At 42.7% G+C, this 21,666-nt stretch overlaps 3 protein-coding genes across 12 annotated transcripts in view; 2 read left to right on the top strand and 1 right to left on the bottom strand.

The window, feature by feature from the left end:
• Positions 1–462, top strand: part of ADCY3 (adenylate cyclase 3) — an 83,681-nt gene extending 83,219 nt beyond the window's left edge. For 4 of the 5 annotated variants that reach the window (XM_005213019.5, XM_059891351.1, XM_059891350.1 and 1 more), the window contains one exon: positions 53–460. In XM_005213019.5, coding sequence (XP_005213076.1) covers positions 53–235 — 183 coding nt within the window. In that variant the 3' untranslated portion in view covers positions 236–460. Of the gene's footprint in view, positions 1–52 lie in introns of all 5 variants that reach the window. The other variant, NM_001206084.1, reaches the window with a different exon arrangement.
• CENPO (centromere protein O) lies at positions 260–15,788 on the bottom strand. 6 transcript variants are annotated; one of them, NM_001077003.1, is made up of 8 exons: positions 15,069–15,291; positions 14,788–14,897; positions 13,127–13,284; positions 5,377–5,494; positions 4,444–4,703; positions 3,366–3,537; positions 2,389–2,552; positions 260–829 (listed from the first exon to the last, which is right to left on the bottom strand). In NM_001077003.1, exons 2-7 carry the CDS (start codon positions 14,831–14,833, stop codon positions 2,416–2,418), a joined length of 891 nt encoding a protein of 296 aa, NP_001070471.1. In that variant the 5' UTR covers positions 14,834–14,897; positions 15,069–15,291; the 3' UTR covers positions 260–829; positions 2,389–2,415. The 6 variants fall into 6 exon arrangements, with proteins under 6 accessions (NP_001070471.1, XP_010808564.1, XP_024854998.1 ...); XM_010810262.4 differs by having other exon boundaries at positions 739–829; positions 15,235–15,287; XM_024999230.2 differs by lacking the exons at positions 260–829; positions 15,069–15,291 and adding an exon at positions 15,572–15,788 and having other exon boundaries at positions 1,025–2,552.
• PTRHD1 (peptidyl-tRNA hydrolase domain containing 1) lies at positions 15,347–19,124 on the top strand. The gene is made up of 2 exons (NM_001035491.3): positions 15,347–15,610; positions 18,651–19,124. The coding sequence occupies exons 1-2, from the start codon at positions 15,359–15,361 to the stop codon at positions 18,819–18,821; spliced, it is 423 nt and encodes a 140-aa protein (NP_001030568.2). The 5' UTR covers positions 15,347–15,358; the 3' UTR covers positions 18,822–19,124.
• Positions 19,125–21,666: the final 2,542 nt, after the last annotated feature.

Below are 21,666 nucleotides of genomic sequence, written 5' to 3' on the forward strand. Positions count from 1 at the left end.
CCCTCAGCCCAGGCTCACTCTCTAACCCCAGGCTCTCGGTTCTCCTCTACAGGTGGTGGAAGAAACCCAAGTCATCCTTCGAGAATACGGCTTCCGCTTCGTGAGGAGAGGGCCCATCTTTGTGAAAGGGAAGGGGGAACTGCTAACCTTTTTCTTGAAGGGCCGAGACAAGCTGGCCACATTCCCTAACGGCGCCTCAATCACACTGCCTCACCAGGTGGTAGACAACTCCTGAATGGCTTCCAGCCCTACGAGAATCCAAATGGGAGGGAGAGTTTATTTTTGGGAATCAAAGAAAGGCTTCGGGAAAGGACATGTGACCAAGTCCCAGCAACCCAGGCTGTTGAAGTGTACACTCACATAGACTTTAGGTTTAAAAAATCTCCTTCAGCCTTCATTTTCCATGGATGTGCGAGCTCTGAGTGTGGCCATACTATTCCTCAGTGTGCCTCTAGCTTACCCAGAGAGTAGGGCTCACAGTCATAGTACTGGAACGTTCCTTCCAGAGCCCTAGTTCTTACCAGCCCTCTTCCACCCAGAGAGGCCATGGCCACTGTGAGTAGGAAGGGCTGCCAGAGGTGGAACAAGGCTGCTGCCTCTGTGCCTGGCTGGGAGCACAGGCGGAGCAGCTCTGCTTCAGATGAGGGCCGCTCACTGGCCACCACTCACTCCGCAGCTAGAACCTGGAAGCAGTGCTTTTCACTCTGAAGACCTGCTTGTCTGTGGTCCGAGTTAGGTGAAATGGCCCTTGTCCTGATAATCTTGAAAGGTTCTTCTGGAACCCCATCACCTTAGTCATGGGAGCAGAAAGTGCAATATTTCCTTTTACCTGGTGGGTGGGAGGGAGGGAGGGAAAGGGACTTTATTTCTGAAAGAAAAATATATAAACAGATCTTCTACATTTATATTTTTAACTTTCTGTTAAGAAAACACTCCAATATTGCCTTGCCTTTTGAGCTCTTGCTACAGTCGCCTTTGCTACTGCTTAAAGAGAGAATTTACAGGTATAGATAAAGAACAAGACTGTTTTATTAAAAGCTTTATTCAACTTGAATATGATCATTTGTGCCAATTCTGTTAACAGCCCTCATCTGAGAAGTGCTTTGCTCTCTCCCACACTCATTTGAAAAGACCCTGAGGCTGGCAAAGATTGAGGGCAGGAGAAGGGGATGACAGAGGATGAGATGGTTGGATGGCATCACCGACTCAATGGACATGGGTTTGGGTGGACTCTGGGAGTTGGTGATGAACAAGGAGGCCTGGCGTGGTGCAGTTCATAGGGTTGCAAAGAGTCGGACATGACTGAGCGACTGAACTGATCCTGATACACTGGTCCTTACCGTGTGCCTGGAAGGCAAGAACTTAAACTAACACCTCCTTCTCATTCTTAGGCTGCTTCCTTCTAGATGGTGGTCCAAGCTGGCTCGACCATCCCCCTGTGCTCCTTCCAGAATTACCTGTGGCACCCACACCTGCAGCTTACTGCTTGGCCATCAGCTCTAGGACAGGACCATTTTAGAGTGAGGCCAGAATACAGCTCAGGGCTTCGGACAGTAAGGGTAGTGATGACTCCTTTTTGTGACCTGGCAAGTGACAGGTTTTCACATCCATGCACTGGCCTTGCACATACTCCCATGGCAAGGAACAAAAAAAGCCAGCAGAGCGGAGGCTATGGTTATGTGGAGAAGTGGTTCACTAACTGGACTAGGAGAGGATGAAGACAATTGCATGGCCAGGGCCTGGAGCTTACAGAAAAGGGAAGAGATAAAGGACAGGGGTCTACTTCCTTTGCAATGATCAAGGTATGAGAAGACTTCTGATCATGAGCTGACTCAATAAATTCAGTGCTCTCCCAACATGTTTTAGGAAACGATATGAGATACATGCAGCCCCAATTACTCTATCCATAGTACTCACACCACATTCTTTGTAAAGCAGTGGCCGAGTATCAACCACACTTCTCTTAACTATATGATTCACATCATATCATGAACCCTGAGAGTTCTAAGAACTTTCTTCTCAAAAGTCACAGACAGGAAAGTGAGACAAAGTTAGCTGAAGGTTTCATAAAAGCTACATAATTAAATGGTAATACTCCCTCTCTCACAAAATGCCTTCTGTTAAAAAATCTCATTTTCAGCTAAAATGTGTGATTAATATCTCAAAAAGAAGAGATGATTTTGAGCACTGGAGCAAGTGACCAGGCAATTTTGGAGACCTGTCCAAAAATGCCAGGGTCAATAGACTGAAACTTGCCCGACCATCCTTGATAAAGTGGGTGTCTGTTCTGACTCCAGGGATGGTTCCCAGGAAAGGAGTCTTAGTCTTTCAACAGTTTTCAGTTCCCAGGACCTTGCCCGCAAGTGTGGTCAGTACTCATTTACTCACTTCTGATGTGTTCCCAAAGAAAATATTCTAGGAGACCAAGCTCATATCCAGCTTTTCTCCTTTTTTTGCAAATGAAGTAAACACCTGATGTAGGGGCTTCGTAAAAAACAGGTTTTCATGGGCTGCTCGCTGTTCTTCCCACGTGCTGGGTAAAGCTTCTGTTCCTGAAAAAAAAAAAAAGACAGGATCTGTCAATCTCACAGCGCTAATATTTGGAACCAGTGGAGCTTTTTTTTTCGTTTTTGGTCTGGAGCTGAGACAGCCTTGCCCCTTACTGGTCCAGTGAAATTTTGAGACCAGAAACACAGACTCTGCCATTTCCTTCTCCAGGGGATCTTCCCGACCCAGGGATCGAACTCAGGTCTCCTGCATTGCAGGCAGACGCTTTAACCTCTGAGCCACCAGGGAAGCCTAGACTCTGCCCAGAGAAATCTAGAAACCTATGATGTGAAACCTGCCTCCTAAAAACATTTTATCATTTTTCTTGTTATTGTCCATTATGTTACATTTAACAACAGAAATCTCGGCCATAGCTAAAAAATTCCCATTCAGAGACCGGTCTGTGCAGAGCTAAGGGTATGCCGACTTGTCACATCTATTTGGCTTCATCTATTTGGTGAAGCGAGGCTTTCACCACCACAGTGACCCTATGACGCAACCTCATCACCTGTCTAAGAGGGGTTTCCAATGAAAACAAATCGTAAGCTGAAAGAACTCTGGTGGCGGTGGACTGAGCAAAGGAGAAAGAAAAAGTTGGATAATTATGTTTACTACTTAACAAAGAGGAGAGGAAAACTGACAGAAATAGGGCAGATATTATTGGTATCTTTTCTGTATTTTTCTGTTCACAGTACAGAAACAGAAGATAATATCTCAACAGGACCAGCTGATATAGTCTCACTATTTCACTCTGTTTCAATCACGTGAATAACACAGAGCATATTATAATTTCTTCCTGGAGGCATCCTTCCTCTTACCTTGAGAAGTAACTGTGACGTCAGTTGGAAGGGTTGTCGTGAGGTCCTTATACAGCAGTCTAGCACAAAAGGGGAAGGACTGACCTTCCGGCTTCACTTTGTAAGTAAATGACAGCAAGTTGCACAATGAGTTTCTCTGCAAGGGCCCCACAAGAAAGGCTGCAAAGTCACTCTAATGGGGATGGGGATCAAAAGAGACACAAAGTATATGACAATTACAGCTCCAAGGCAATAAGTGGTTATGATGCATCAAACATGTCTACCAAAACAGGGCCCATTAATTAAATCTCAGAAATAAATGAAGGATAGAGAAAGGCCTGAAAAAAGGACAAATGAGAGAGATTTATAAGATAATTAAGAGTTGGTAGCAGCCTAGAAGGCCTGTAAGAAGCACTTACTAAGTCAATGGCCAGAGGCTGGGGAGACACTATTTCTGCTAAGAACTCAGGGGATGTCACACGTTTGGCTGAAATGCTTCATGTCTACATTCACATGTCAGTATCTAACTGATAACCAGAAGCTTTGGTCATTCCAAATGCACAGAGAAATTTTAAGTTTGTAAGAGTCACTTATTTCCTGCTTGTATTCATTTCCTTTTTTTTCCCCCTTTTTACTGCAACCCTAGCTCAGTTACAACCCTAAGAATGTAAGCCTGAGCTTAGTCAAAGATGGACAGCATTCCTCTATGGTATTTTCAGAAACCATTATTCTGCTTTGCACCTATTCCCAAGGCTCAGCAAAGATACCTGGCACACAGCAGGTCATCTACTGGGCCTTCACTGAATTAAAAATAAAGCAACTGTACCCTACCACTTTGTGAGAGGAAGGAAGGGTCAAGAAGTATAAAAGCCTGAGAATCACCATTCGTGAGTAAATAATCTCTTCACCAGTACCCATCCAGAGTTTCAACAGAAGAGGAGGTGGAAAACAGCTTGTATGTAAATAAGAAATGAGCATTAGGACGACAACAGTCAAACTTCTGGCTTGGAATTATGAACCAATCTAAAGTACAAAAGAACACATCCCTTTCTTTCAAGTCTATCTGGGCTCCCAAAATGCTTTATAAGATCACAGATACCTGAAGTCGATCTGCCTGGTACTTCCTCCCTGAGTAAGCATTTAGGTATTCCCAGAGAACAAACAAGAAGTGCCGAGTATTAGTCTGTAGGTATTTTGCAGATATCTCTTCTAGGGGAATGAAGACTGGAACTGAATGGTGATGTATCCAAAGTGGTTTCTCCATGACAAGGTCCACAAAGTAGGAATCCAGCAGGTTCCCCTCGAAAGCAGTGCTGATGCAGACACAGACTCCTCGGCTGGTCAGCTTCCCGCTGATCCCTGGGACAAGACAGTGCCTTAAGGGACATGAGGCAAAGGTTTCATCTGTGCATCCCACGCTCCTCAACTCCACCCAGTACACACACCATGGGCTCAAATGCTCACTGAACGAATGTCTAGACTCTTTCTTCTGACTTTGACTCACTGAGTTTGTTTTCTTAAAACCACAGAATTGTGGGGGGAAAAACATTCTAAGTATCAAATTATTGAAGAAGAGATTTTGAAATTTTCAATTTACCTATGGCTCCTTTTTTCCTGAGTGTCAAGTAACTTACAGTAGTACTCAGGTCTTCTCACAATCCTCTTATGATACAGATAATAGGTAAGTAAGTCCTCATTTTAATGGTCAAACAGAGACTTGAGGGGTTCAAACTATTTGAACAGTGGCATCAAGCAAACCAGCTGTAAAGGAAGTTCTAGCACACGGTCTAGCACATGTTGAATCACTACAATGAATAGTCTAAGCCAGTCACCAACCAATCTGCTGCTGCACAGGGGCCAGTTTTGCAGGTAAAGCTGCCTATGAATAGCATGCCAGTTCTGCATGTGTATGTCGGGGGGGTGGGGGGCAAAATTCAGTGTTAATGAAATAGGTCCAGGACTAATAATACATCTTGCAAACTATCTCACTAGACAGGAGACTCAGACTGAAACAAGTGAGAAAAAATTATACCTGTAAAACGATATGCCTGCAGAATGGCTTTCATGTTTTCCTGTTTTCTCTCCAAAATTTCTTGCTCACTAATCTCTAATATTTGGTCAGGTTCTACATTGGCAGTAGATGCTTTAACCTGCAAGACATGTAGCAGATTTATCTGGGTACAGAGGCATAATAGAAGTCCCATGCCCTCACCTACATGGGAAAAATGTAAATGCAGAGTATTTTTTTTATTAGGTTATGAATCAAGAAATGCTACTGTGGCCAGCCAGCTGGTGCTATGAATTCACAGCAGAGGAAGAATCTTGTGGGTTATATACAGTACCAGGAATCAGAAGTAGAAACTATGCTGGCCTGAAGAACAATGCATTTGGCTGCAGTATAGTCTTGTGAGAGGAGAAAGAAAAAGAGGTAAGGAAAGCCTAGGGTAAGCAAAAACAGCTGTAAAGAGGCAAAGCTGGTAAAGTTGGGTCAGACTGTGCAGGCTTTTAAGTGCCAGGATGAGAAATACTGATTATAAGTTGCACACTGTGAGCTACAACCCAGTAGATGCTATCAGACTAACTCCTTCTGAGACAACTACCCAAGCTGATGCAAATACCAAAAAGAAATAAGCAATCATGCAAGTAAACAAACAGAAAATGGCCCAAAGGCATCAGAGAACCACCAAAATAGCCAGACTGAAGACTAAAGATGAATGCGGAAGTTAGTTGGGTTTTCCTCCTCATAGTCCTGTTGATTTTTATCACATGGCATACAGGCCAAATAGAAAGCTGCAGGCTAGATTCTGCAGCAGTCTCGCAGCGCCAGGGCAACAGAAACTGGAGACTGAGGTTACCAGAGCAGACTTCCTATGGGCCAAGATATAGAAATGGGAACCCAACAGGCTGCATGACACTTGTCCTCCAGGCATAACAGAAAGAAGCTGCTGAAAATTAAAAAGCTGAGCAGACTGTGGAGGTCAGGGCCTGCCAAAGACGACGGATCTTGACACATCTGTCCTAGCACACCCAAGCTTTCAAGTAAGGCCTCCACAAAGGACTACACTCTACGAATGAGGGCAAACCAGAAACAGGTGACCTCAGTTGGTTGATAGTGATGTGCCCTTACACTATCTGCCTGTCAGAAAAAAGCTGAAATTTTTTCTGCAAGAAGACAGCATAGTTCAGAATCCCTATTTTTTTTTTTTCAAACACTACCCATCATTGAATTAAAAAGAAAAATTACCAAGCATATCAGGAAAGAGGAACAGATGTCTAAAAACCAGAAGGAAAAAGAAGACAACAGAAGCAGATCTGAGAGGATTCAGCTATTTGAGTTATTATCAGACATAGTCATTAACACAGATTAAAGGATGGAAAATTCATACCAAAGGGCTGGAATCTATTAAAAAGAATCAGATGAAAATCCTGAATCCAAAAAATACAGTTAACAGAAATCAGGAATTCAACGGGTTTAAAAGCTGACCGGACACATAAGAAAAGTGGAAAATAGGTATATTTTCATAGCTAGATTAAAGAAGAGTAAAGACATAAGAGAGATCACAGTAAGAACAAAAAATCCACACATGGAAACCCCAGAAACAAAGAAAAAGAACAAGACAGATACATTACTTGAAGAGATACTGGGCAAATTTTCCAAACAAATGAAAACTGCAAGTGATTAAGGAGTGCTATAACACAAAGCAGGATAAAGAAAGAAAACCAATCCTAGCTACATTATGATGTGAAACTGCTAAAACCCAAGGACAGAATCTTAAAAGCAGCCAGAGGAAAAAAGACACATTATATTCAAATAGTAAGACTAACATCTGAAAGAAACTATGGAACCAGAAGACAATGAAAAAATGTTTTTAAAGTATGAAAGAACATAAATTTCAACCTATAATTTGAATACCCAGTAAAAATATCCATTTAAACATGAAAAATAAAGTGAAATAGGGTGCTTTCAGACAGACAGAGAATTTTCATTTCCTGCAAACCAACACTGATAATAGTATCAAAAGGACCTACTTAAACTGAAGAAAAATAATCCCAGATGAAAACATGGAAATGCAGTACTAAAGAGCACTGAAAAGGGTAAACAGGTATGTAACTTTATAGGCACAGTGACTGTACAATGAAGTGTTTCATAGAGTTTAACACATGTAGAATTTACATACAACAATAACATGAAAGGTTGCATGTGTGGGAAAGAAAAGATGTTAGGTTCTATAATTACCTATGAAGTGGTAAAGGTACAAATCTAAAGTATATTCTAGTAAGAAAAACAAGCAGAGGTTAAAGCGTCTGCCTGCAATGTGGGAGACCTGGGTTCGATCCCTGGGTCGGGAAGATCCCCTGGAGAAGGAAATGGCAACCCACTCCAGTATTCTTGCCTGGAGAAGCCCATGGACAGAGGAGCTTGGTGGGCTACAGTCCACAGGTCGCAAAGATTCGGATACGACTGAGCGACTTCACTTTCACTTTCTTTTCTCAAAGATAATCACTAAAAAAATGCTAAAAGTCATATAATTAACAAGCTAATGCAGAAGTGGAATAATACAAAAAGTAGCAAGAAAGAAGAGAAACAAAGAACAAATAGTAACATCTATTTTATTAGATGTTACTAATGGAGATGGAGATCTAGATATATGCGTTATATGGAGATCTAGATATATTGCATTACATGCTTTAGTCGCTAAGTTCAGTTCAGTTCAGTTGCTCAGTCGTGTCCGACTCTGCGACCCCATGAATATGCTCAGTCGTGTCCAACTCTTTGTGACCCCATGGACTGCAGCCCGCCAGGCTTCTCTGTCCATGGGATTCTCCAGGCAAGAATACGAGTGGATTGCCGTTCCCCTCTCCACAGGATCTTCCTGACCCAGGGACTGAACCCTAATCTCCTATATTGCAGGCAGATTCTGTACCATTTGAGCAACAGGGAAGTTCTTCTAGATATGTTAGGAATCATTAAAAGTTGATAAATAATTAAAAGACAAAGACAGCCAGGCTGGATTAAAACTAACTATACACTACTTACAAAAATAAGAACTATCGAAGTTATACTTAACAAAGTTGGTTTTAAGGCAAGAAGTTTAACTAAAATAAAAGGGAACACTGCATAATGATAAAGTCAAAGTTGCTCAGTCACATCTGACTCTGCAACCCCATGGACTATACAGTCCATGGAATTCTCCAGGTCTGAATACTGGAGTAGATAGCCATTCCCTTTTCCAGAGGATCTTCCCAAGCCAGGGATTGAACCCAGGTCTCCCGCATTGCAGGCAGATTCTTTACCAGGTGAGCCACCAGGGAAGCCTAAGAATACTGGAAAGTGAAAGTGAAAGTGAAAGTGAAGTCGTGTCCGACTCTTTGTGACCCCATGGACTGTAGCCTATCAGGCTCCTCTGTCCATGGGATTTTCCAGGCAAGAGTGCTGGAGTGGATTGCCATTTCCTTCTCCAGGGGATCTTTCCCACCCAGGAATCAAACCCGGGTCTCCCACATTCCAGGCAGACGCTTTACCATCTGAGCCACCAGGGAAGCCCAAGAATACTGGGTAGCATATCCCTTCTCTAGCAGATCTTCCTGACCCAGGAATCAAACCGGAGTCTCCTGCATTGCTACCAACTGAGCTATCAGGGATAGCTGATAATGATAAAAGGTTGCTGCATAAAAATAAAAGGCTTACCAACCAAGAAGATAAAACAATCCTAAATTTGTCTGTACCTACTACACAGCAAAACTGAATGAAAGGGGAAAAAATGTACAAATCCACAGTCACAGTGGGAGATCAACACTTACTATCAACTAATAAGTTGACAAATAAAATAGTGAAGAAATGAACATCATGATGAACACATTTGGTCTATTTGATATACAGAGAGAATACAGTACCCAAAAATGTAAAATCCACATTTAATGAACATGGAACATTTGTCAAAATTTACCACATGCTGGGTCATATTCTTCAATCACAATGGAATTAAGCTACAAATCAATAACTAAAAAAATTAATTAACAAATCCAATTTTTAGATATTATGCAGTATACTTCTTAAACTGATGGGACAAAGGAGATATCACAATGGAAATCAAAAATATTCTGAACTGAAATGATAATGAAAACATATCAAAACTTGCAAGATATAGCTAAAGCCATGTGCTATGAATATTTGTGTCCCTCAAACTTCATGCTGAAATCTAATGCCCAGTGTGATGGTATTTGGAGGTGGGGCCTTTGGGAGGTGATTAGGTCATAGCTGGAGAGCCTTCATTAGTGTCCTTATAGTGTCTGGAATTAGTGTCCTTATAAATGAGATGCCAAAGCACTAGCTTGCCCCTTGTGCCATGTGATGTTACAATGAGAAGACCACAATCAAAGAGGTAGTAAGGGGGACTCCCCTGGTGGTCCACTGGTTAAGAATCTGCCTGCCAATGCAGGGGATGCAAGTTCAATCCCTGGTCTGGGTAGATCCCACATGCTGCAGAGCAACTAAGCCCAAGTACCACACTACCAAAGCCCACGCTCTGGAGCCTGTGTGCCATAACTACCAAAGAAGTCACCACGAGTCCGTGCACTGCAGCAACAAAGACCCAGTGCAGCCCAAAATAAAATATTCTTTTAAAAAGAAGTAATAAGTCCTCTGACACTAAATTTGCCAGTGTCATAATCCTAGATTTCCCAGCAACTACAACTGTGAAAAATAAATATTTGTTGCTTATAAGCCATCTAGTTTACGTATTTTTGTTATTGTGGCCCATGTGGATTAAGACAGTATGCTTAGAGGGAAATTTATAACTTTAAACACATACAGAAGAAAAAAAAAGACTTAAAAAACAGTTAAGTACTCATCCCAAGAAACTAGAAGATATATGCCATGTACAATGACTGGAAGGCACAATACTAAAAAGATTTCAACTCTTTCCAAATGGATGTATAGATTTAGTGCAATTTCCATCAAAATTAAAGGAGGTTTCTTTTCAGAAACTGACAGCCAATTCCCAAATTTATGTGAAATTTGAGGGGCCAAGAATGGCCAAGATAATTCTGAAGAGTAAGACCTAAACGACAGGAATCAAAACTTTTCAGTAATAAACCTCTGGTACCTGCACAAAAACCAACAGACCAATGGAAGAGAACAATTCAAAGATGGGCCCGCAGCAGACCCAAAGATCCACTGCAATCAATGGGGAAGAGTGACCTTCAAGCAGTGGTACTGAGTGAACTGCATACCCATATGGAAAAAAACAGCAAGTGTGACCTTCAGGGACTTCCCTCGCAGTCCAGCGGCTGGGCCTGTGCGCTCCCAATGCAGGGCGCCTGGGTTTGGTCTCTGGTCAGGAGCTAGATCCCAATGCTGCAACTGAGACTGCATGCCACAACTACAGATCCAGAGTGCCATTAACCAAGACCTGGTGCAGCAAAATAAATACTGTTTTAAAAGAAGTAGTAGTATGACTTCTATTTCACACTATGTTACACAAAAATCAATTCCAGAAGGACTGTATTTCTGAAAGTAAAAAGTAAAATAAAAACTTTCAGAAAGTAACACAGAACATCTTTGTGTTCTTAAGTTAGGCAGATATTTATTCAAAGGAAACATGAAGTTAGATTCTTAAATCAAGCCTCATTAAAATGAAAACTTTCTCCTCATCATCACAAGATGTCACAGGAGAGTGAAAAGGCAAGTTCATCTTTAAAAGAAGATTTGGAATACAGATACAAAACAAGGTACTTCTAACCAAAATGTGTAAAAAATTCTACAATAAGAGATATACAACCCAATAAAAATTCTGCAGAAGTTCTGAAAAGTTCATTTCACAAGACTTTCAAGTGTCCAAAAAAGGTACTTAAAATCATTAATTAAAAGAACTCAAATTAATTCAGTGACTTACTATTATACTCTCACTAGAATGATAATTTTTTAAAACTGACAATATCAAGTATTGGGAAAGATGAAAAAAAAAGGAAATCCTATATACTGTTGCTGGTAATGTAAAATTGGTACAATCAGTCTCAAATTCTGTTTGACAGCATTTACTAAAGATAATCTTTGTACCCTGTGACCCAGCAATTCAACAGAAAAGTACGTCTTTTTACATCAAAAGAGCATGAAGAATACTGCATTATTCTTAATACCCACAAAGTGAAAAACCCAAATAATGTAAATGTCACCAACAGTTCAATAAGTAAAGAAATTGTGGGATATTTTCTAAAATGGAATAATTAGCAATAAAAAAGAATGACCAGGGGACTTCTCTAGTGGCCTAGTGGCCAAGACTCCGTGCTCTCAATACAGGGGTTCCTGATTTGATTCCTGGTCAGGGAACTAAGATCTCACATGCCACAACTAAAAGATTCAGCACAACCAAATAAAATAAGTACATACATTGTTGCTGTTCAGTGGCTAAGAAGGACCACTGCTGCTGCTGCTGCTGCTGCTGCTAAGTCGCTTCAGTCATGTCCGACTCTGTGCAACCCCATAGATGGCAGCCCACCAGACTCCCCCATCCCTGGGATTCTCCAGGCAAGAACACTGGAGTGGGCTGCCATTTCCTTCTCCAGTGCATGAAAGTGAAAAGTGAAAGTGAAGTTGCTCAGTCGTGTCCGACCCTCAGTGACCCCATGGACTGCAGCCTTCCAGGCTCCTCCATCCATGGGATTTTCCAGGCAAGAGTACTGGAGTGGGATGTCATTGCCTTCTCCAAGAAAGACCTCAGCATGCACCAAAATGGATGAACCTCATAGAGAAATCAATCCGCAAAAGAAGACAGACAGAACAGAGTTCATACATTTTTCATTTATATAAAGCTCAAAAATAAGTAAAACCAGTGTTATGATAACAGAAACCAGAATAGTGTTACCTTGAAGGAAATGACTAGGAGGATGGAGGAGGGAGACTTCTCAGGTACTGGTAATAGTCTACACCTTGATTTGTGTGGTACTTACCAGAGTATGCTCATCTCTATAAAAGGATCTTTAGATTTGTGCACTATATACACGTATTTATCTATCTATATTAATATATAGATACATATTTTCTCTTTACTAAAAAAAAGAAAGGGAAGAGGGAGGAAGAGAAGAAATGGAGACAAGGAAGAGAAAGAGAAGAAAAAGAAGGAAGGCTGAGGACACTTGTGACTGAGCAAGAAAACTTGTAATTTAATGAAAAATGTAGTATTTTATGAACATTTTCTTGGCTGTGCAAAATGTATTGGAAAATATAAATATTAGAAGAGAACCAACTAGCAGACTACTGCAATAATCCTACCATCTAAAACCTGGTAAATATTAAGACCCATGTGTATAATGCACAAGCTATGGTAAGGAGGAGGTGGAGGAGGGGGGCACAAAGACAATCTAAAGAATTTGACAGGTTTTACTAATTGGATCTGGGCTAGAGAGAAAGCTTAAAAGAAGGAAAAGTCAAAGTTTACTGTGAAGTTTCAAGTTGGGTGAAAGATGATTCTAGAAAGATGGTATTAATGACAAAAGTACTAATGACTCAAGTCTGGCTGAAACTAAGGTAAGAGGCTCATGTCCATGAGGGCAGGTTAAGAGATTATGATGAATTCACTTGACCCATTAGTAAGGCCTGCCAACTGTTAGATGATATTGATATCAGCTGACTCTATAGCTGTGATTACTTGAGGGATCAAGGACTGAAATTGCTCCAGTTAAGACCACAGGTAAAACTTATTATTCAGATTTGCTTATCCCAGATCATGTTAGGTTTTTACACTCCAGGAAAGCCTGCCAATATCAATCACACTTCTACTCACTCTGGCTTGACGCTGTTTCACTTCAGCCCTCAGCTTATCTCGTAGACGTTTCAGTTCATGAATCCTGGCTTCAAGAGCTTGTGCATTCTGTGGCTCTTCCAATTTTTTACGGGATTTGCTCACTTGAGTCTCTAGTCTTTCCAAGTGAGCTAAAACACCTGCGGGAAGTAAAAAGGAACTTTCAAACAAAGCTAAGGATTTCTAAGTCCAGGAACAGGAAGCACTTCAGGGAAGAACAGATGGTGACCCTTTCCCCAGAACTTTGTGGTCAGTTAAACTGTAGATAACAATTGCCAACAATTTATAAAACTAGAGGAGCTGACAACAAGAAGTCAATGGTCAGCAACCACTTAGGCAGAACCGACAAGTTTTGACCTACAAGTGGTTACTTACTAGGCCATTGTTCAAAAAGGGAATCATCTAAATATAGCTACTCTTAGTTATCTGTGATAATAGTGACCCAGAGGAAAAACAGGGTCAGAAAAAGGTTTTTTTTAATTGGGTTTTACACAAGTTTTCCCAAAGTGGTACTGGGTAACTGTTGGATTTAGACATCCATAAAGACTTGAGTATTCTGAAGCCCTTAAAAGTATCAGGAGCATACAACTATAAAGGCACACACTAAAAGGAACTGTCCACCAAAACTACTGGGCATTAGACAGGAAAACAAGCTCACCAACGGACAGAAACTGGCAATCTCAGTTTCCAAGAGACTAAAGACCAATCTAGTTGAGGTCCTAGTTTTAAAATGCTAATCAACTCTAGCAATGAAGCATCTGCGAACACTTGCTACATATTAAGACACTTACACCAGATCCTTTACTTGCAAAGCATGTAAAGAATTAAAGCGTTTTTATCTCCTATACATTATGCATCTGCTAAATGCTTCAATGAAAAGCATCAAAACAATTACCTAAGTTCCACAACCACCACAATATTATTTTCCTCCATTTTTTCAGATGAAGCCATCAAGGCAGAGAAAGGTAAAATAACTTGCTCAAGGTAACAATATTTATAATGACACAGCCAGACTCAAACCCAGGTCTCACCAACACTGGTCACTGCCTGGCAAGGCCCCTTCCACAGGAGTAATGCGGGAAATGGCCTCCCAAAAGTTCTGAGAAGAAAAGAAGGCTCACTGGCTAGAACTGCAGCTCTGAATACGAACATTTAGCACACTATTGTGGAGAAGGCACTGGCGACCCACTCCAATACTCTTGTCTGGAAAATCCCACGGACGGAGGAGCCTGGTAGGCTGCAGTCCACGGGATCGCTAAGAGTCGGACACGACTGAGCGACTTCACTTTCACTTTCATGCATTGGAGAAGGAAATGGCAACCCACTCCAGTATTCTTGCCTGGAGAATCCCAGGGACGGAGGAGCCTGGTGGGCTGCCGTCTATGGGGTCGCACACAGTCGGGCACGACTGATGAGACTTAGCAGCAGCAGCATACTATCGCATGCAGCCTACTGGTCGAAAAAGGGAAAAGAGCTTAGAAATAAAAGTCATTTTTCCTGCTCCAATGATCTCAGCTGCCTTTAAGTCTTCCATGTTAGTTTAGTTCACCATCCTACTCCCAAACTTCAGGTTAGAGGGGAAACGGGCTTTCATCCTGAGAATTATTTTGAGGAGCAGCAGTTAAATGTGAACCTTTGAATACCTCCGCGAGACTCGCCGTCTTGTCTTAAAGTATTTGCCAGCTCCATCTCCTCCTCAGATTTTCAAAGGCCTTCCTAGAAAAGTTGTCCATGCACCAGTAATTGCGTTATCCTTGCGGGCAAAAGAAAATGCCAAGAATGTATTCACACTCACGACAAACCCACAGGGCCGGCCCACACAACGCAGACACGCACCCCTGAGCCCCGACACCGCAAGCGTATTCGCTAGGACGCCCCTTCACTGACTCGCCCGGCCCATCCCCAGGTGCGAGTCGGCCTCTACCTCCCGGTCCCTGCGTGCTGCCGCGGCACCACGCCTCTGGATCCCCTCTCTGGGTGTCCTCGCACACGGAAGGGGCTGTTAAGAGGCCTGTCAGCCTTCCACCCTGGTCAGAGCCCCGTCCGCCACTGGGTCTGGCTTTCCCTTTATCACTTCTCCTCTTGCTCACTCTAGCCAGGGTCAAGAATTCCCGCCATCCTCGGCTTCAAAATCAAGCCAAGCGGTCCCAGCGTGCTTTGCGCTCCCACCGTACAAAAACATGGCAGCGCCCAGGGCCCCTCCCTGATCCCGGCATGCACCGCGGGGTAGGCCCGGCCTTTCAGTTGAGCAGGAAGATGGCGGCCTCTGGCGGAGAGCCGCAGATCCTGGTACAGTACTTGGTGTTACGAAAGGATCTAACACAGCCTCCGTTTTCCTGGCCAGCAGGCGCAGTGGTTGCACAGGCCTGTCACGCAGCCACCGCGGCCTTGCACCTTCACCGCGACCACCCGCACACAGCAGCTTACCTCCGGGAGCTAGAGCGCATGCGCAAGGTGGTCCTCGAGGTGAGGCACTAGGAAGAGGGGTGGGACCTTGAGGACGTTGGACCGGAAGTGGGTGTAGTTTTGAGTCCGGGCGCCTAACATCATGGAGTGGGGTGTGGGGTGTGGCGTGTGTGTGTGTGTGTGTGTGTGTGTGTGTGTGTGTGTGTGTGTGTGTGTGTGTGTGTGTGTGTGTGTGTGTGTGTGTGTGTGTGTGATGTGTGTGGCATGTGTGTGTGTGTGTGTGTGTGGCATGTGTGTGTGTGGCATGTGTGTGGCATGTGTGTGTGTGTGTGTGTGCGCGCGCGCGCGTGGGCGCGCGCCTAACATCATGGAGTGGGTGTGGCATTAGTGTGTGTGGGGGGCGCCTATCATCATGGAGTGGGTGTGGCATTTGTGTGTGGCGGGGGCGCCTAACATACAGTGGGTGTGGCGCGTGTGTGCGTGTGTGTGTGGAAACGGTTCTGGGGCTTGAGCTACTGCCCAGCGAGCCTTACCTAAACAGGGCGGGGCCTGACGGTGTGAGGAGTGGACACCCGGCTGGTTATAAATGCTTTCTGTGCCGCTTCGGTCTCACCTGTGTCCCTCTTAAATAGATGCTTGTGAGGGCGAAGGGCTTTCTACCCGCCTTTCTACCTGAGTGCTGTGCTGGCCTTTTAATGGCTGTGCCGAAAAGTACAGTCCTTATCCCTCTCCAGAAAACCGATCCAGAAGGGTAGGGACTCAGGGTTCCTTATTGCAAGTGAAATCAAACTGAAGCATTTACCTGGGTCTGACCCCAAAATTTGAAAATAAATGTGAACCCTAGTGTGATTTGAACCTAGTATCAGAGTTAAGGTTCTTTTTACAGATGGCCAAACAGATCTTACCCTTACCTTCTGTCAGTTCTAGAAGGTAGAACTCTAGAAACGTATCTTAAGAAAATAACAAGATGCACCCAAAGAGCATTGCACAAAGATACTCATAGGGGCGTTTTATAATAGTAAAAAATGTGGAAATCATTAAATTTCCAATACGATGAGTTGGCTAAACTTCGGCCCTGATAATGGATTATTATGAAACTGGCCTAAGTGACACGACTGAGCGACTGAACTGAACTGAGCCTCCTAAGTCGTGTTTTTGAAGTACATTTAGCTGGCGTGCAAGAGTGCTCATGACGTGGTGCTCACTGAACTATATTCTACATACAAAATGATCCAGATTATGAAAGGAAAAACTAAGTAAATACATCCAAATACTAAATAGTGGAATTTTGTTTTTTAGGTAATGCTTCTCTCTCTCTGTTTTTACTTTTCTACATTAAGCACATATTTTATAATGAAAAAATGATTGCTTTCATTTTAAAGCAGCTTTCTTCTCATTATAAAATTTATCTTAATAACTGAGGTGGAGGGTTGGGGGTAATTCCTTCTCGGCTAGCTGGCAAAAGCATTATTTTTCAAGAGAAAACTTGCTGTTGAGTGTTGAAACATCAAATAGTAACCTGCAGGGAGAAGTCCTGAGAATCTGTAAGGCAGAAAAGAAACAGATAGTCTTTCCTTTGGATTCTTTTTATAGGACTTTTATAGGAAGACTTCAAGAAATCATGTGGTTTGGACATCTCCCTCTCTCTTGCTTTTAGCAGATAAAATATTTACCCCTTTTCTCAGATGAGACATCTGAAGCCCAGAGATTAGGTGACTCCTCTGAGTTTAAAAGACATGTCATGAGTCTGTTGTTAGCTGTGACTCAAGAAAGGGACTTAGGAGTCACCACTGATTAAATAAAGGTGCTCCTGTAGCCACAAAGACCAATAAGATATAAGACAATGCCACGATTAACTCCGTTTACTGAGTGTTTACTGTGTGCCAGACACAGATCTGAGCCTAATTTCACTGAATCTCATTACTACTAGGAAGCATTATCATCCCATTTTACAGGGGGGAAACAAAGATTTAGCTAAGCCACACAACTTATCAGAGATCACACAATGAGTAAGGGGTGCAAAGTTAAAGTGTTAGTTGCTCAGTTGTGTCCAACTCTTTGTGACCCCATGGACTGTAGCCCACCAGGTTCCTCTGTCCATGGAATTCTCTGGGCAAGAATACTGGAGTGGGCAGCCATTCCCTTCTCCAGGAGATCTTCTCAACCCAGGGATCAAACCCAGGTCTCCTGCATTGCAGGTAGGTTCTTTACCATCTGAGCCACCAGAGAAGCCCAGAAAGTGGTACAGCAAGGGTTTGAACTCACTCTAACTTTACTATGCTGCTCCTGGTGCTGAAAAAGGAAGGAAGGGAAGTCAATGCAAGTCCTTCAGCATGCCCAAAGGACTCAATAGATTAAGAGTAGCAATCCCAGCATCCTCTACTTTGATAAGACAAACCTCTGGTTATCTTAGTGGCTTCTGCTTTTCTAGGCAATATATATGTGTGTATATATATATATATATACACACACACACACACACACACCTTATGCAACATAACACACTAATGATCTTTATTTTCTGAGTGATGGCTTTACTATTTCCTGTAATGAGATTCGCATGGGTGATAAAGATGATGAGAAACGATTTCTGAAAGACACGAGAGAATCATTTGCCCACCATTGAGTTAACAAGGGGGAACTATCCCAGCAGTAAGAAAATCCTTCTTGGTTTGTGTGGACTGGGGTGGAAGTAGGAGGGAGGTGGAAGTGATGTGATTTTAGAAAGCCTTCCAGTAGTCAACTCTTAAGGTCAGAGCTGGCTGTGGGATTAGTGATGGCTGTTTAGTCACCAGAACTAGAAAATGCATAGAGCATAATTACTGATAGAGCCCCTCAGCATCTCAGGAGGGGAGAGATAAAGCTCCATTTTATACATAGGAATATTAAACCTTACCCCACTCCCACCCCTTCAGAGAGTGAATGGCAAATGGAGCGATGAAGCTGTTGCTTCTGGAGACATTCTCTACAGCGCCTTCTTTGGTAGAGCTGTTACTCCACTTTCAGTTAAGAGGAGTCCCCCTTCATACTTTTTTTTTTTTGCTTTTGCTTTTTGTTACTTCCTAAGTGGGCTTTTCAGCCTGTGTTCTGCTCCTTTCAGGCCCCGGATGAGACCACCTTAAAGTTGCTGGCAGAGACGCTGCAACAGAAGAACATTGACCACAAGCTGTGGATGGAGCAGCCAGAGAATATACCCACTTGCATTGCGCTCCGTCCCTACCCCAAGGAAGAAGTGAGCCAGTATTTGAAGAAGTTCCGATTGTTCAAATGACTGACATTATCCATTGCTTTGTTATGTTTGCGTATCAGCTGAATCCAGAAACTACATGCCGTCCATCCCTAAGCACCGCGTACTCCTTTCAATGACAATTCCCTCTTCCTTTTAAATTCTGGTAGTTTTTATTTTTTCTTGGCCATGCCAAATGGCTTGTGGGATCTTAGTTCTCCAACCAGGGATTGAACCCACACTCTTGGCAGTGCAGAATCCTAACCACTGGACTGCCAGAGAATCCCCAAATTATGACAGTTTCTTGAAGGTCAAACACATGTTCATATTAAAGTTGTCATTAATAAGTATTTCCTCTTACTTTTAATTAATAAGTTCAGATGGGGAAGGTCAGTGAGTAGTAGTATCATCTATGGGTCATTGCTCAAACAGAAGATTTGGTTAGACTTCTATATAGGGTCAAGGAAATGCCCTTACTTTTTTTGTTAGAATTAATATAGTTCTTTCAATCACCCAGGTTTAAAACTTAGCCTTTAAAGTCCTTATCTCTTACTCATTTTCAGGTCTTATAATCGTTGGATCTAGGACACCATCAGATTTAAGATACACAGTAATTTTTACCTGTTGTTAAGAAAGGGGAAATGCTGCCACTTGAGACATACAGTTAACTGAAAGATGTATTCCAGTTTCAAAGATATAAAATTTGTTTAGTAAAATATGTCAATACCACATCTATTTTCTTATAGCTTCCAGTGCCACTACCCTGAATCGGGCTCTCATTTTCCTCGTGGGTGTCCCACTGGTCTGCCCACCTAGTGTATCCTGGTCACAAGCCAGCAGATGACCTGCCACCAGGCTTATGCAGGATCACTGAGCACGCTTGTCAGTACAGGGTCCTACTTGCCCATGGAAGAAAGTCAGGCTTCCTTAGATCAGCCCTCAGGCCCTCCGTGTTTATATTTCCTAACTAACTTTTTAGGTGACTCTTCAATTCCCTTATTCAAACTTGATGCATCAGTAAAGACACTCCAGTTGCTGCCCTCCAGTCTCTGGCCTGGGAGTCGAATGTTAGGACTCTCCTCCTCCCTTGCCTGCCTCTGGACGTAAGCTGTTTCTGGCTCCAGTGCTGCCACCTTCACAGAGCCTAACCCAGCCACAAATGATAGCACCCATCTCTGAATGTTTATATAATATAGACAGTGCTTAAAAATAGGCAGGGTCAGGGGCATAATGGAGGACTGGCCTTGAACAGGGAGAGAGAGAGAAAACTTAATTTTGAGACTAGAGGAGAGGGAGTGGGGAAAAGTATGAATATATATAAGTTCATAGTGGAAGAAATACCTGTTGACTTAATTTTCTTCTATGAAGTGGGAAGCATATAGTCTTCCAGAACAGTGAATAAACTTTCTGAGCACCTTATTACATGGCATAACATAGTGGTTAAAGCTCAGACTCTGGTGTCAAACAGCCTGAGTCCAAATCCTGGCTTTCGTACATTTCAGCTGTGTGAACTTGGGCAAATCACTCAACTTCCCTGAGCCTAGGCCCTTCATCTGTAAAACAGGGATTTACAGGAGTGCCATGTGGATTAAATGTGTCAGTGTGTACAAATCCTGTGGAACAATGCCAGGGCACTCAGTGCCAGAACCTGAGTGTAAAAATGTAAGACACAGCCCTTAAGAAGCTTTGAGTCACGTAAGCCAGTTGTCTAACTCCTTTTCTGTGAAGTGATGCCATCCACTCCCTGCTACTTCCATTTAAGACAATTAGGTAAATGTTTCCAAATGATACTGAATTTTAAAAAAAATCTATATATTTTTAAAATTCAAATTCTGCAGTAAGACAGTGAGTGATACAGTCAGAGAGAGATGAGTGTCTATACAGCTGGGAGATAACAGCTCAGGCAAATGCCTAAAGCAGCTCCCAAGGGAAGAAAGGATAGGCACTCAAGTGAGAGTAAGACAGTAACGGGGAAGCAGCAGCTTTCCTTAGTAGAATCAGCTAAGCTTATTATCATCTGAACTCAATCAGAGTTTCTCAAAGTGTAGTCCCTAAATCAGCATCATTTGGGTACTGGTTAGAAATATAAATCCCGGGGCCCTACCCCAGACCTACTGAACTGGAAACTCTGGTATTATCTAGAAGCAGCCTGGTCCCAAGAGGCAGCCAATCTAAAATGTGTACGATGAATGTGTGTGATTTCAAGTCAATGATAGTGTATGATGTGCTTACAGGAAGGAGGCAGGAGGGAGAGCAAGAATTTGGCACTAATTACACTATGTGGCCTTGCACACCAAGTTTACAAATAAAGAAATTTTTCTCCAATGGAGCAAGGTTGTGTTGCTAGACCTAGAATAGGCGGCAAGTCCTTGAAAAGGATCTATGCTTTGGTGAGTTTCTTACACGTGAAAAACATCTGATTATAAACAAAATGCTTCCATTGTGCTAATCAATTTGACAATTTTGTGATGCAGGCTGTCTTGTCTCAAGGTTACTGATTCAGAAAGGCTTAGACTTGCCCAAGATCAAAGTCAGTGGCAGGACTGTGGTTGGAAACCAGGTCTTTCATCAGTCCAGTTTTCTCTTAACCTCTTATAGCTGATTACTCATTTGTAGATACTAATTGAGAGTGGTTTGAGAAGGAGTCATGAGTAGTTTGAGTGCTAGGAAGCTGTATCTTCCATTTTAAATTGGTTAAATGACATTCCAGATTATAAATCAGCCTCCTGTGACTGTGAGCTGTGTGACTCTGTACCCTAGGGATCAATTATCAGTGGAGGAGCTGACAAAATTCAGCTTGTGAACGTGTACAGCTGAGAATCAGTGCCTAGGTCATTGCTTCCCACGGGGCCAGCAGAATGCAGAGGGCTCCCCCACGGGGGCATGGTAC

Source organism: Bos taurus, chromosome 11 (assembly GCF_002263795.3).
Source record: "Bos taurus isolate L1 Dominette 01449 registration number 42190680 breed Hereford chromosome 11, ARS-UCD2.0, whole genome shotgun sequence".
NCBI lineage: Eukaryota > Metazoa > Chordata > Mammalia > Artiodactyla > Bovidae > Bos > Bos taurus.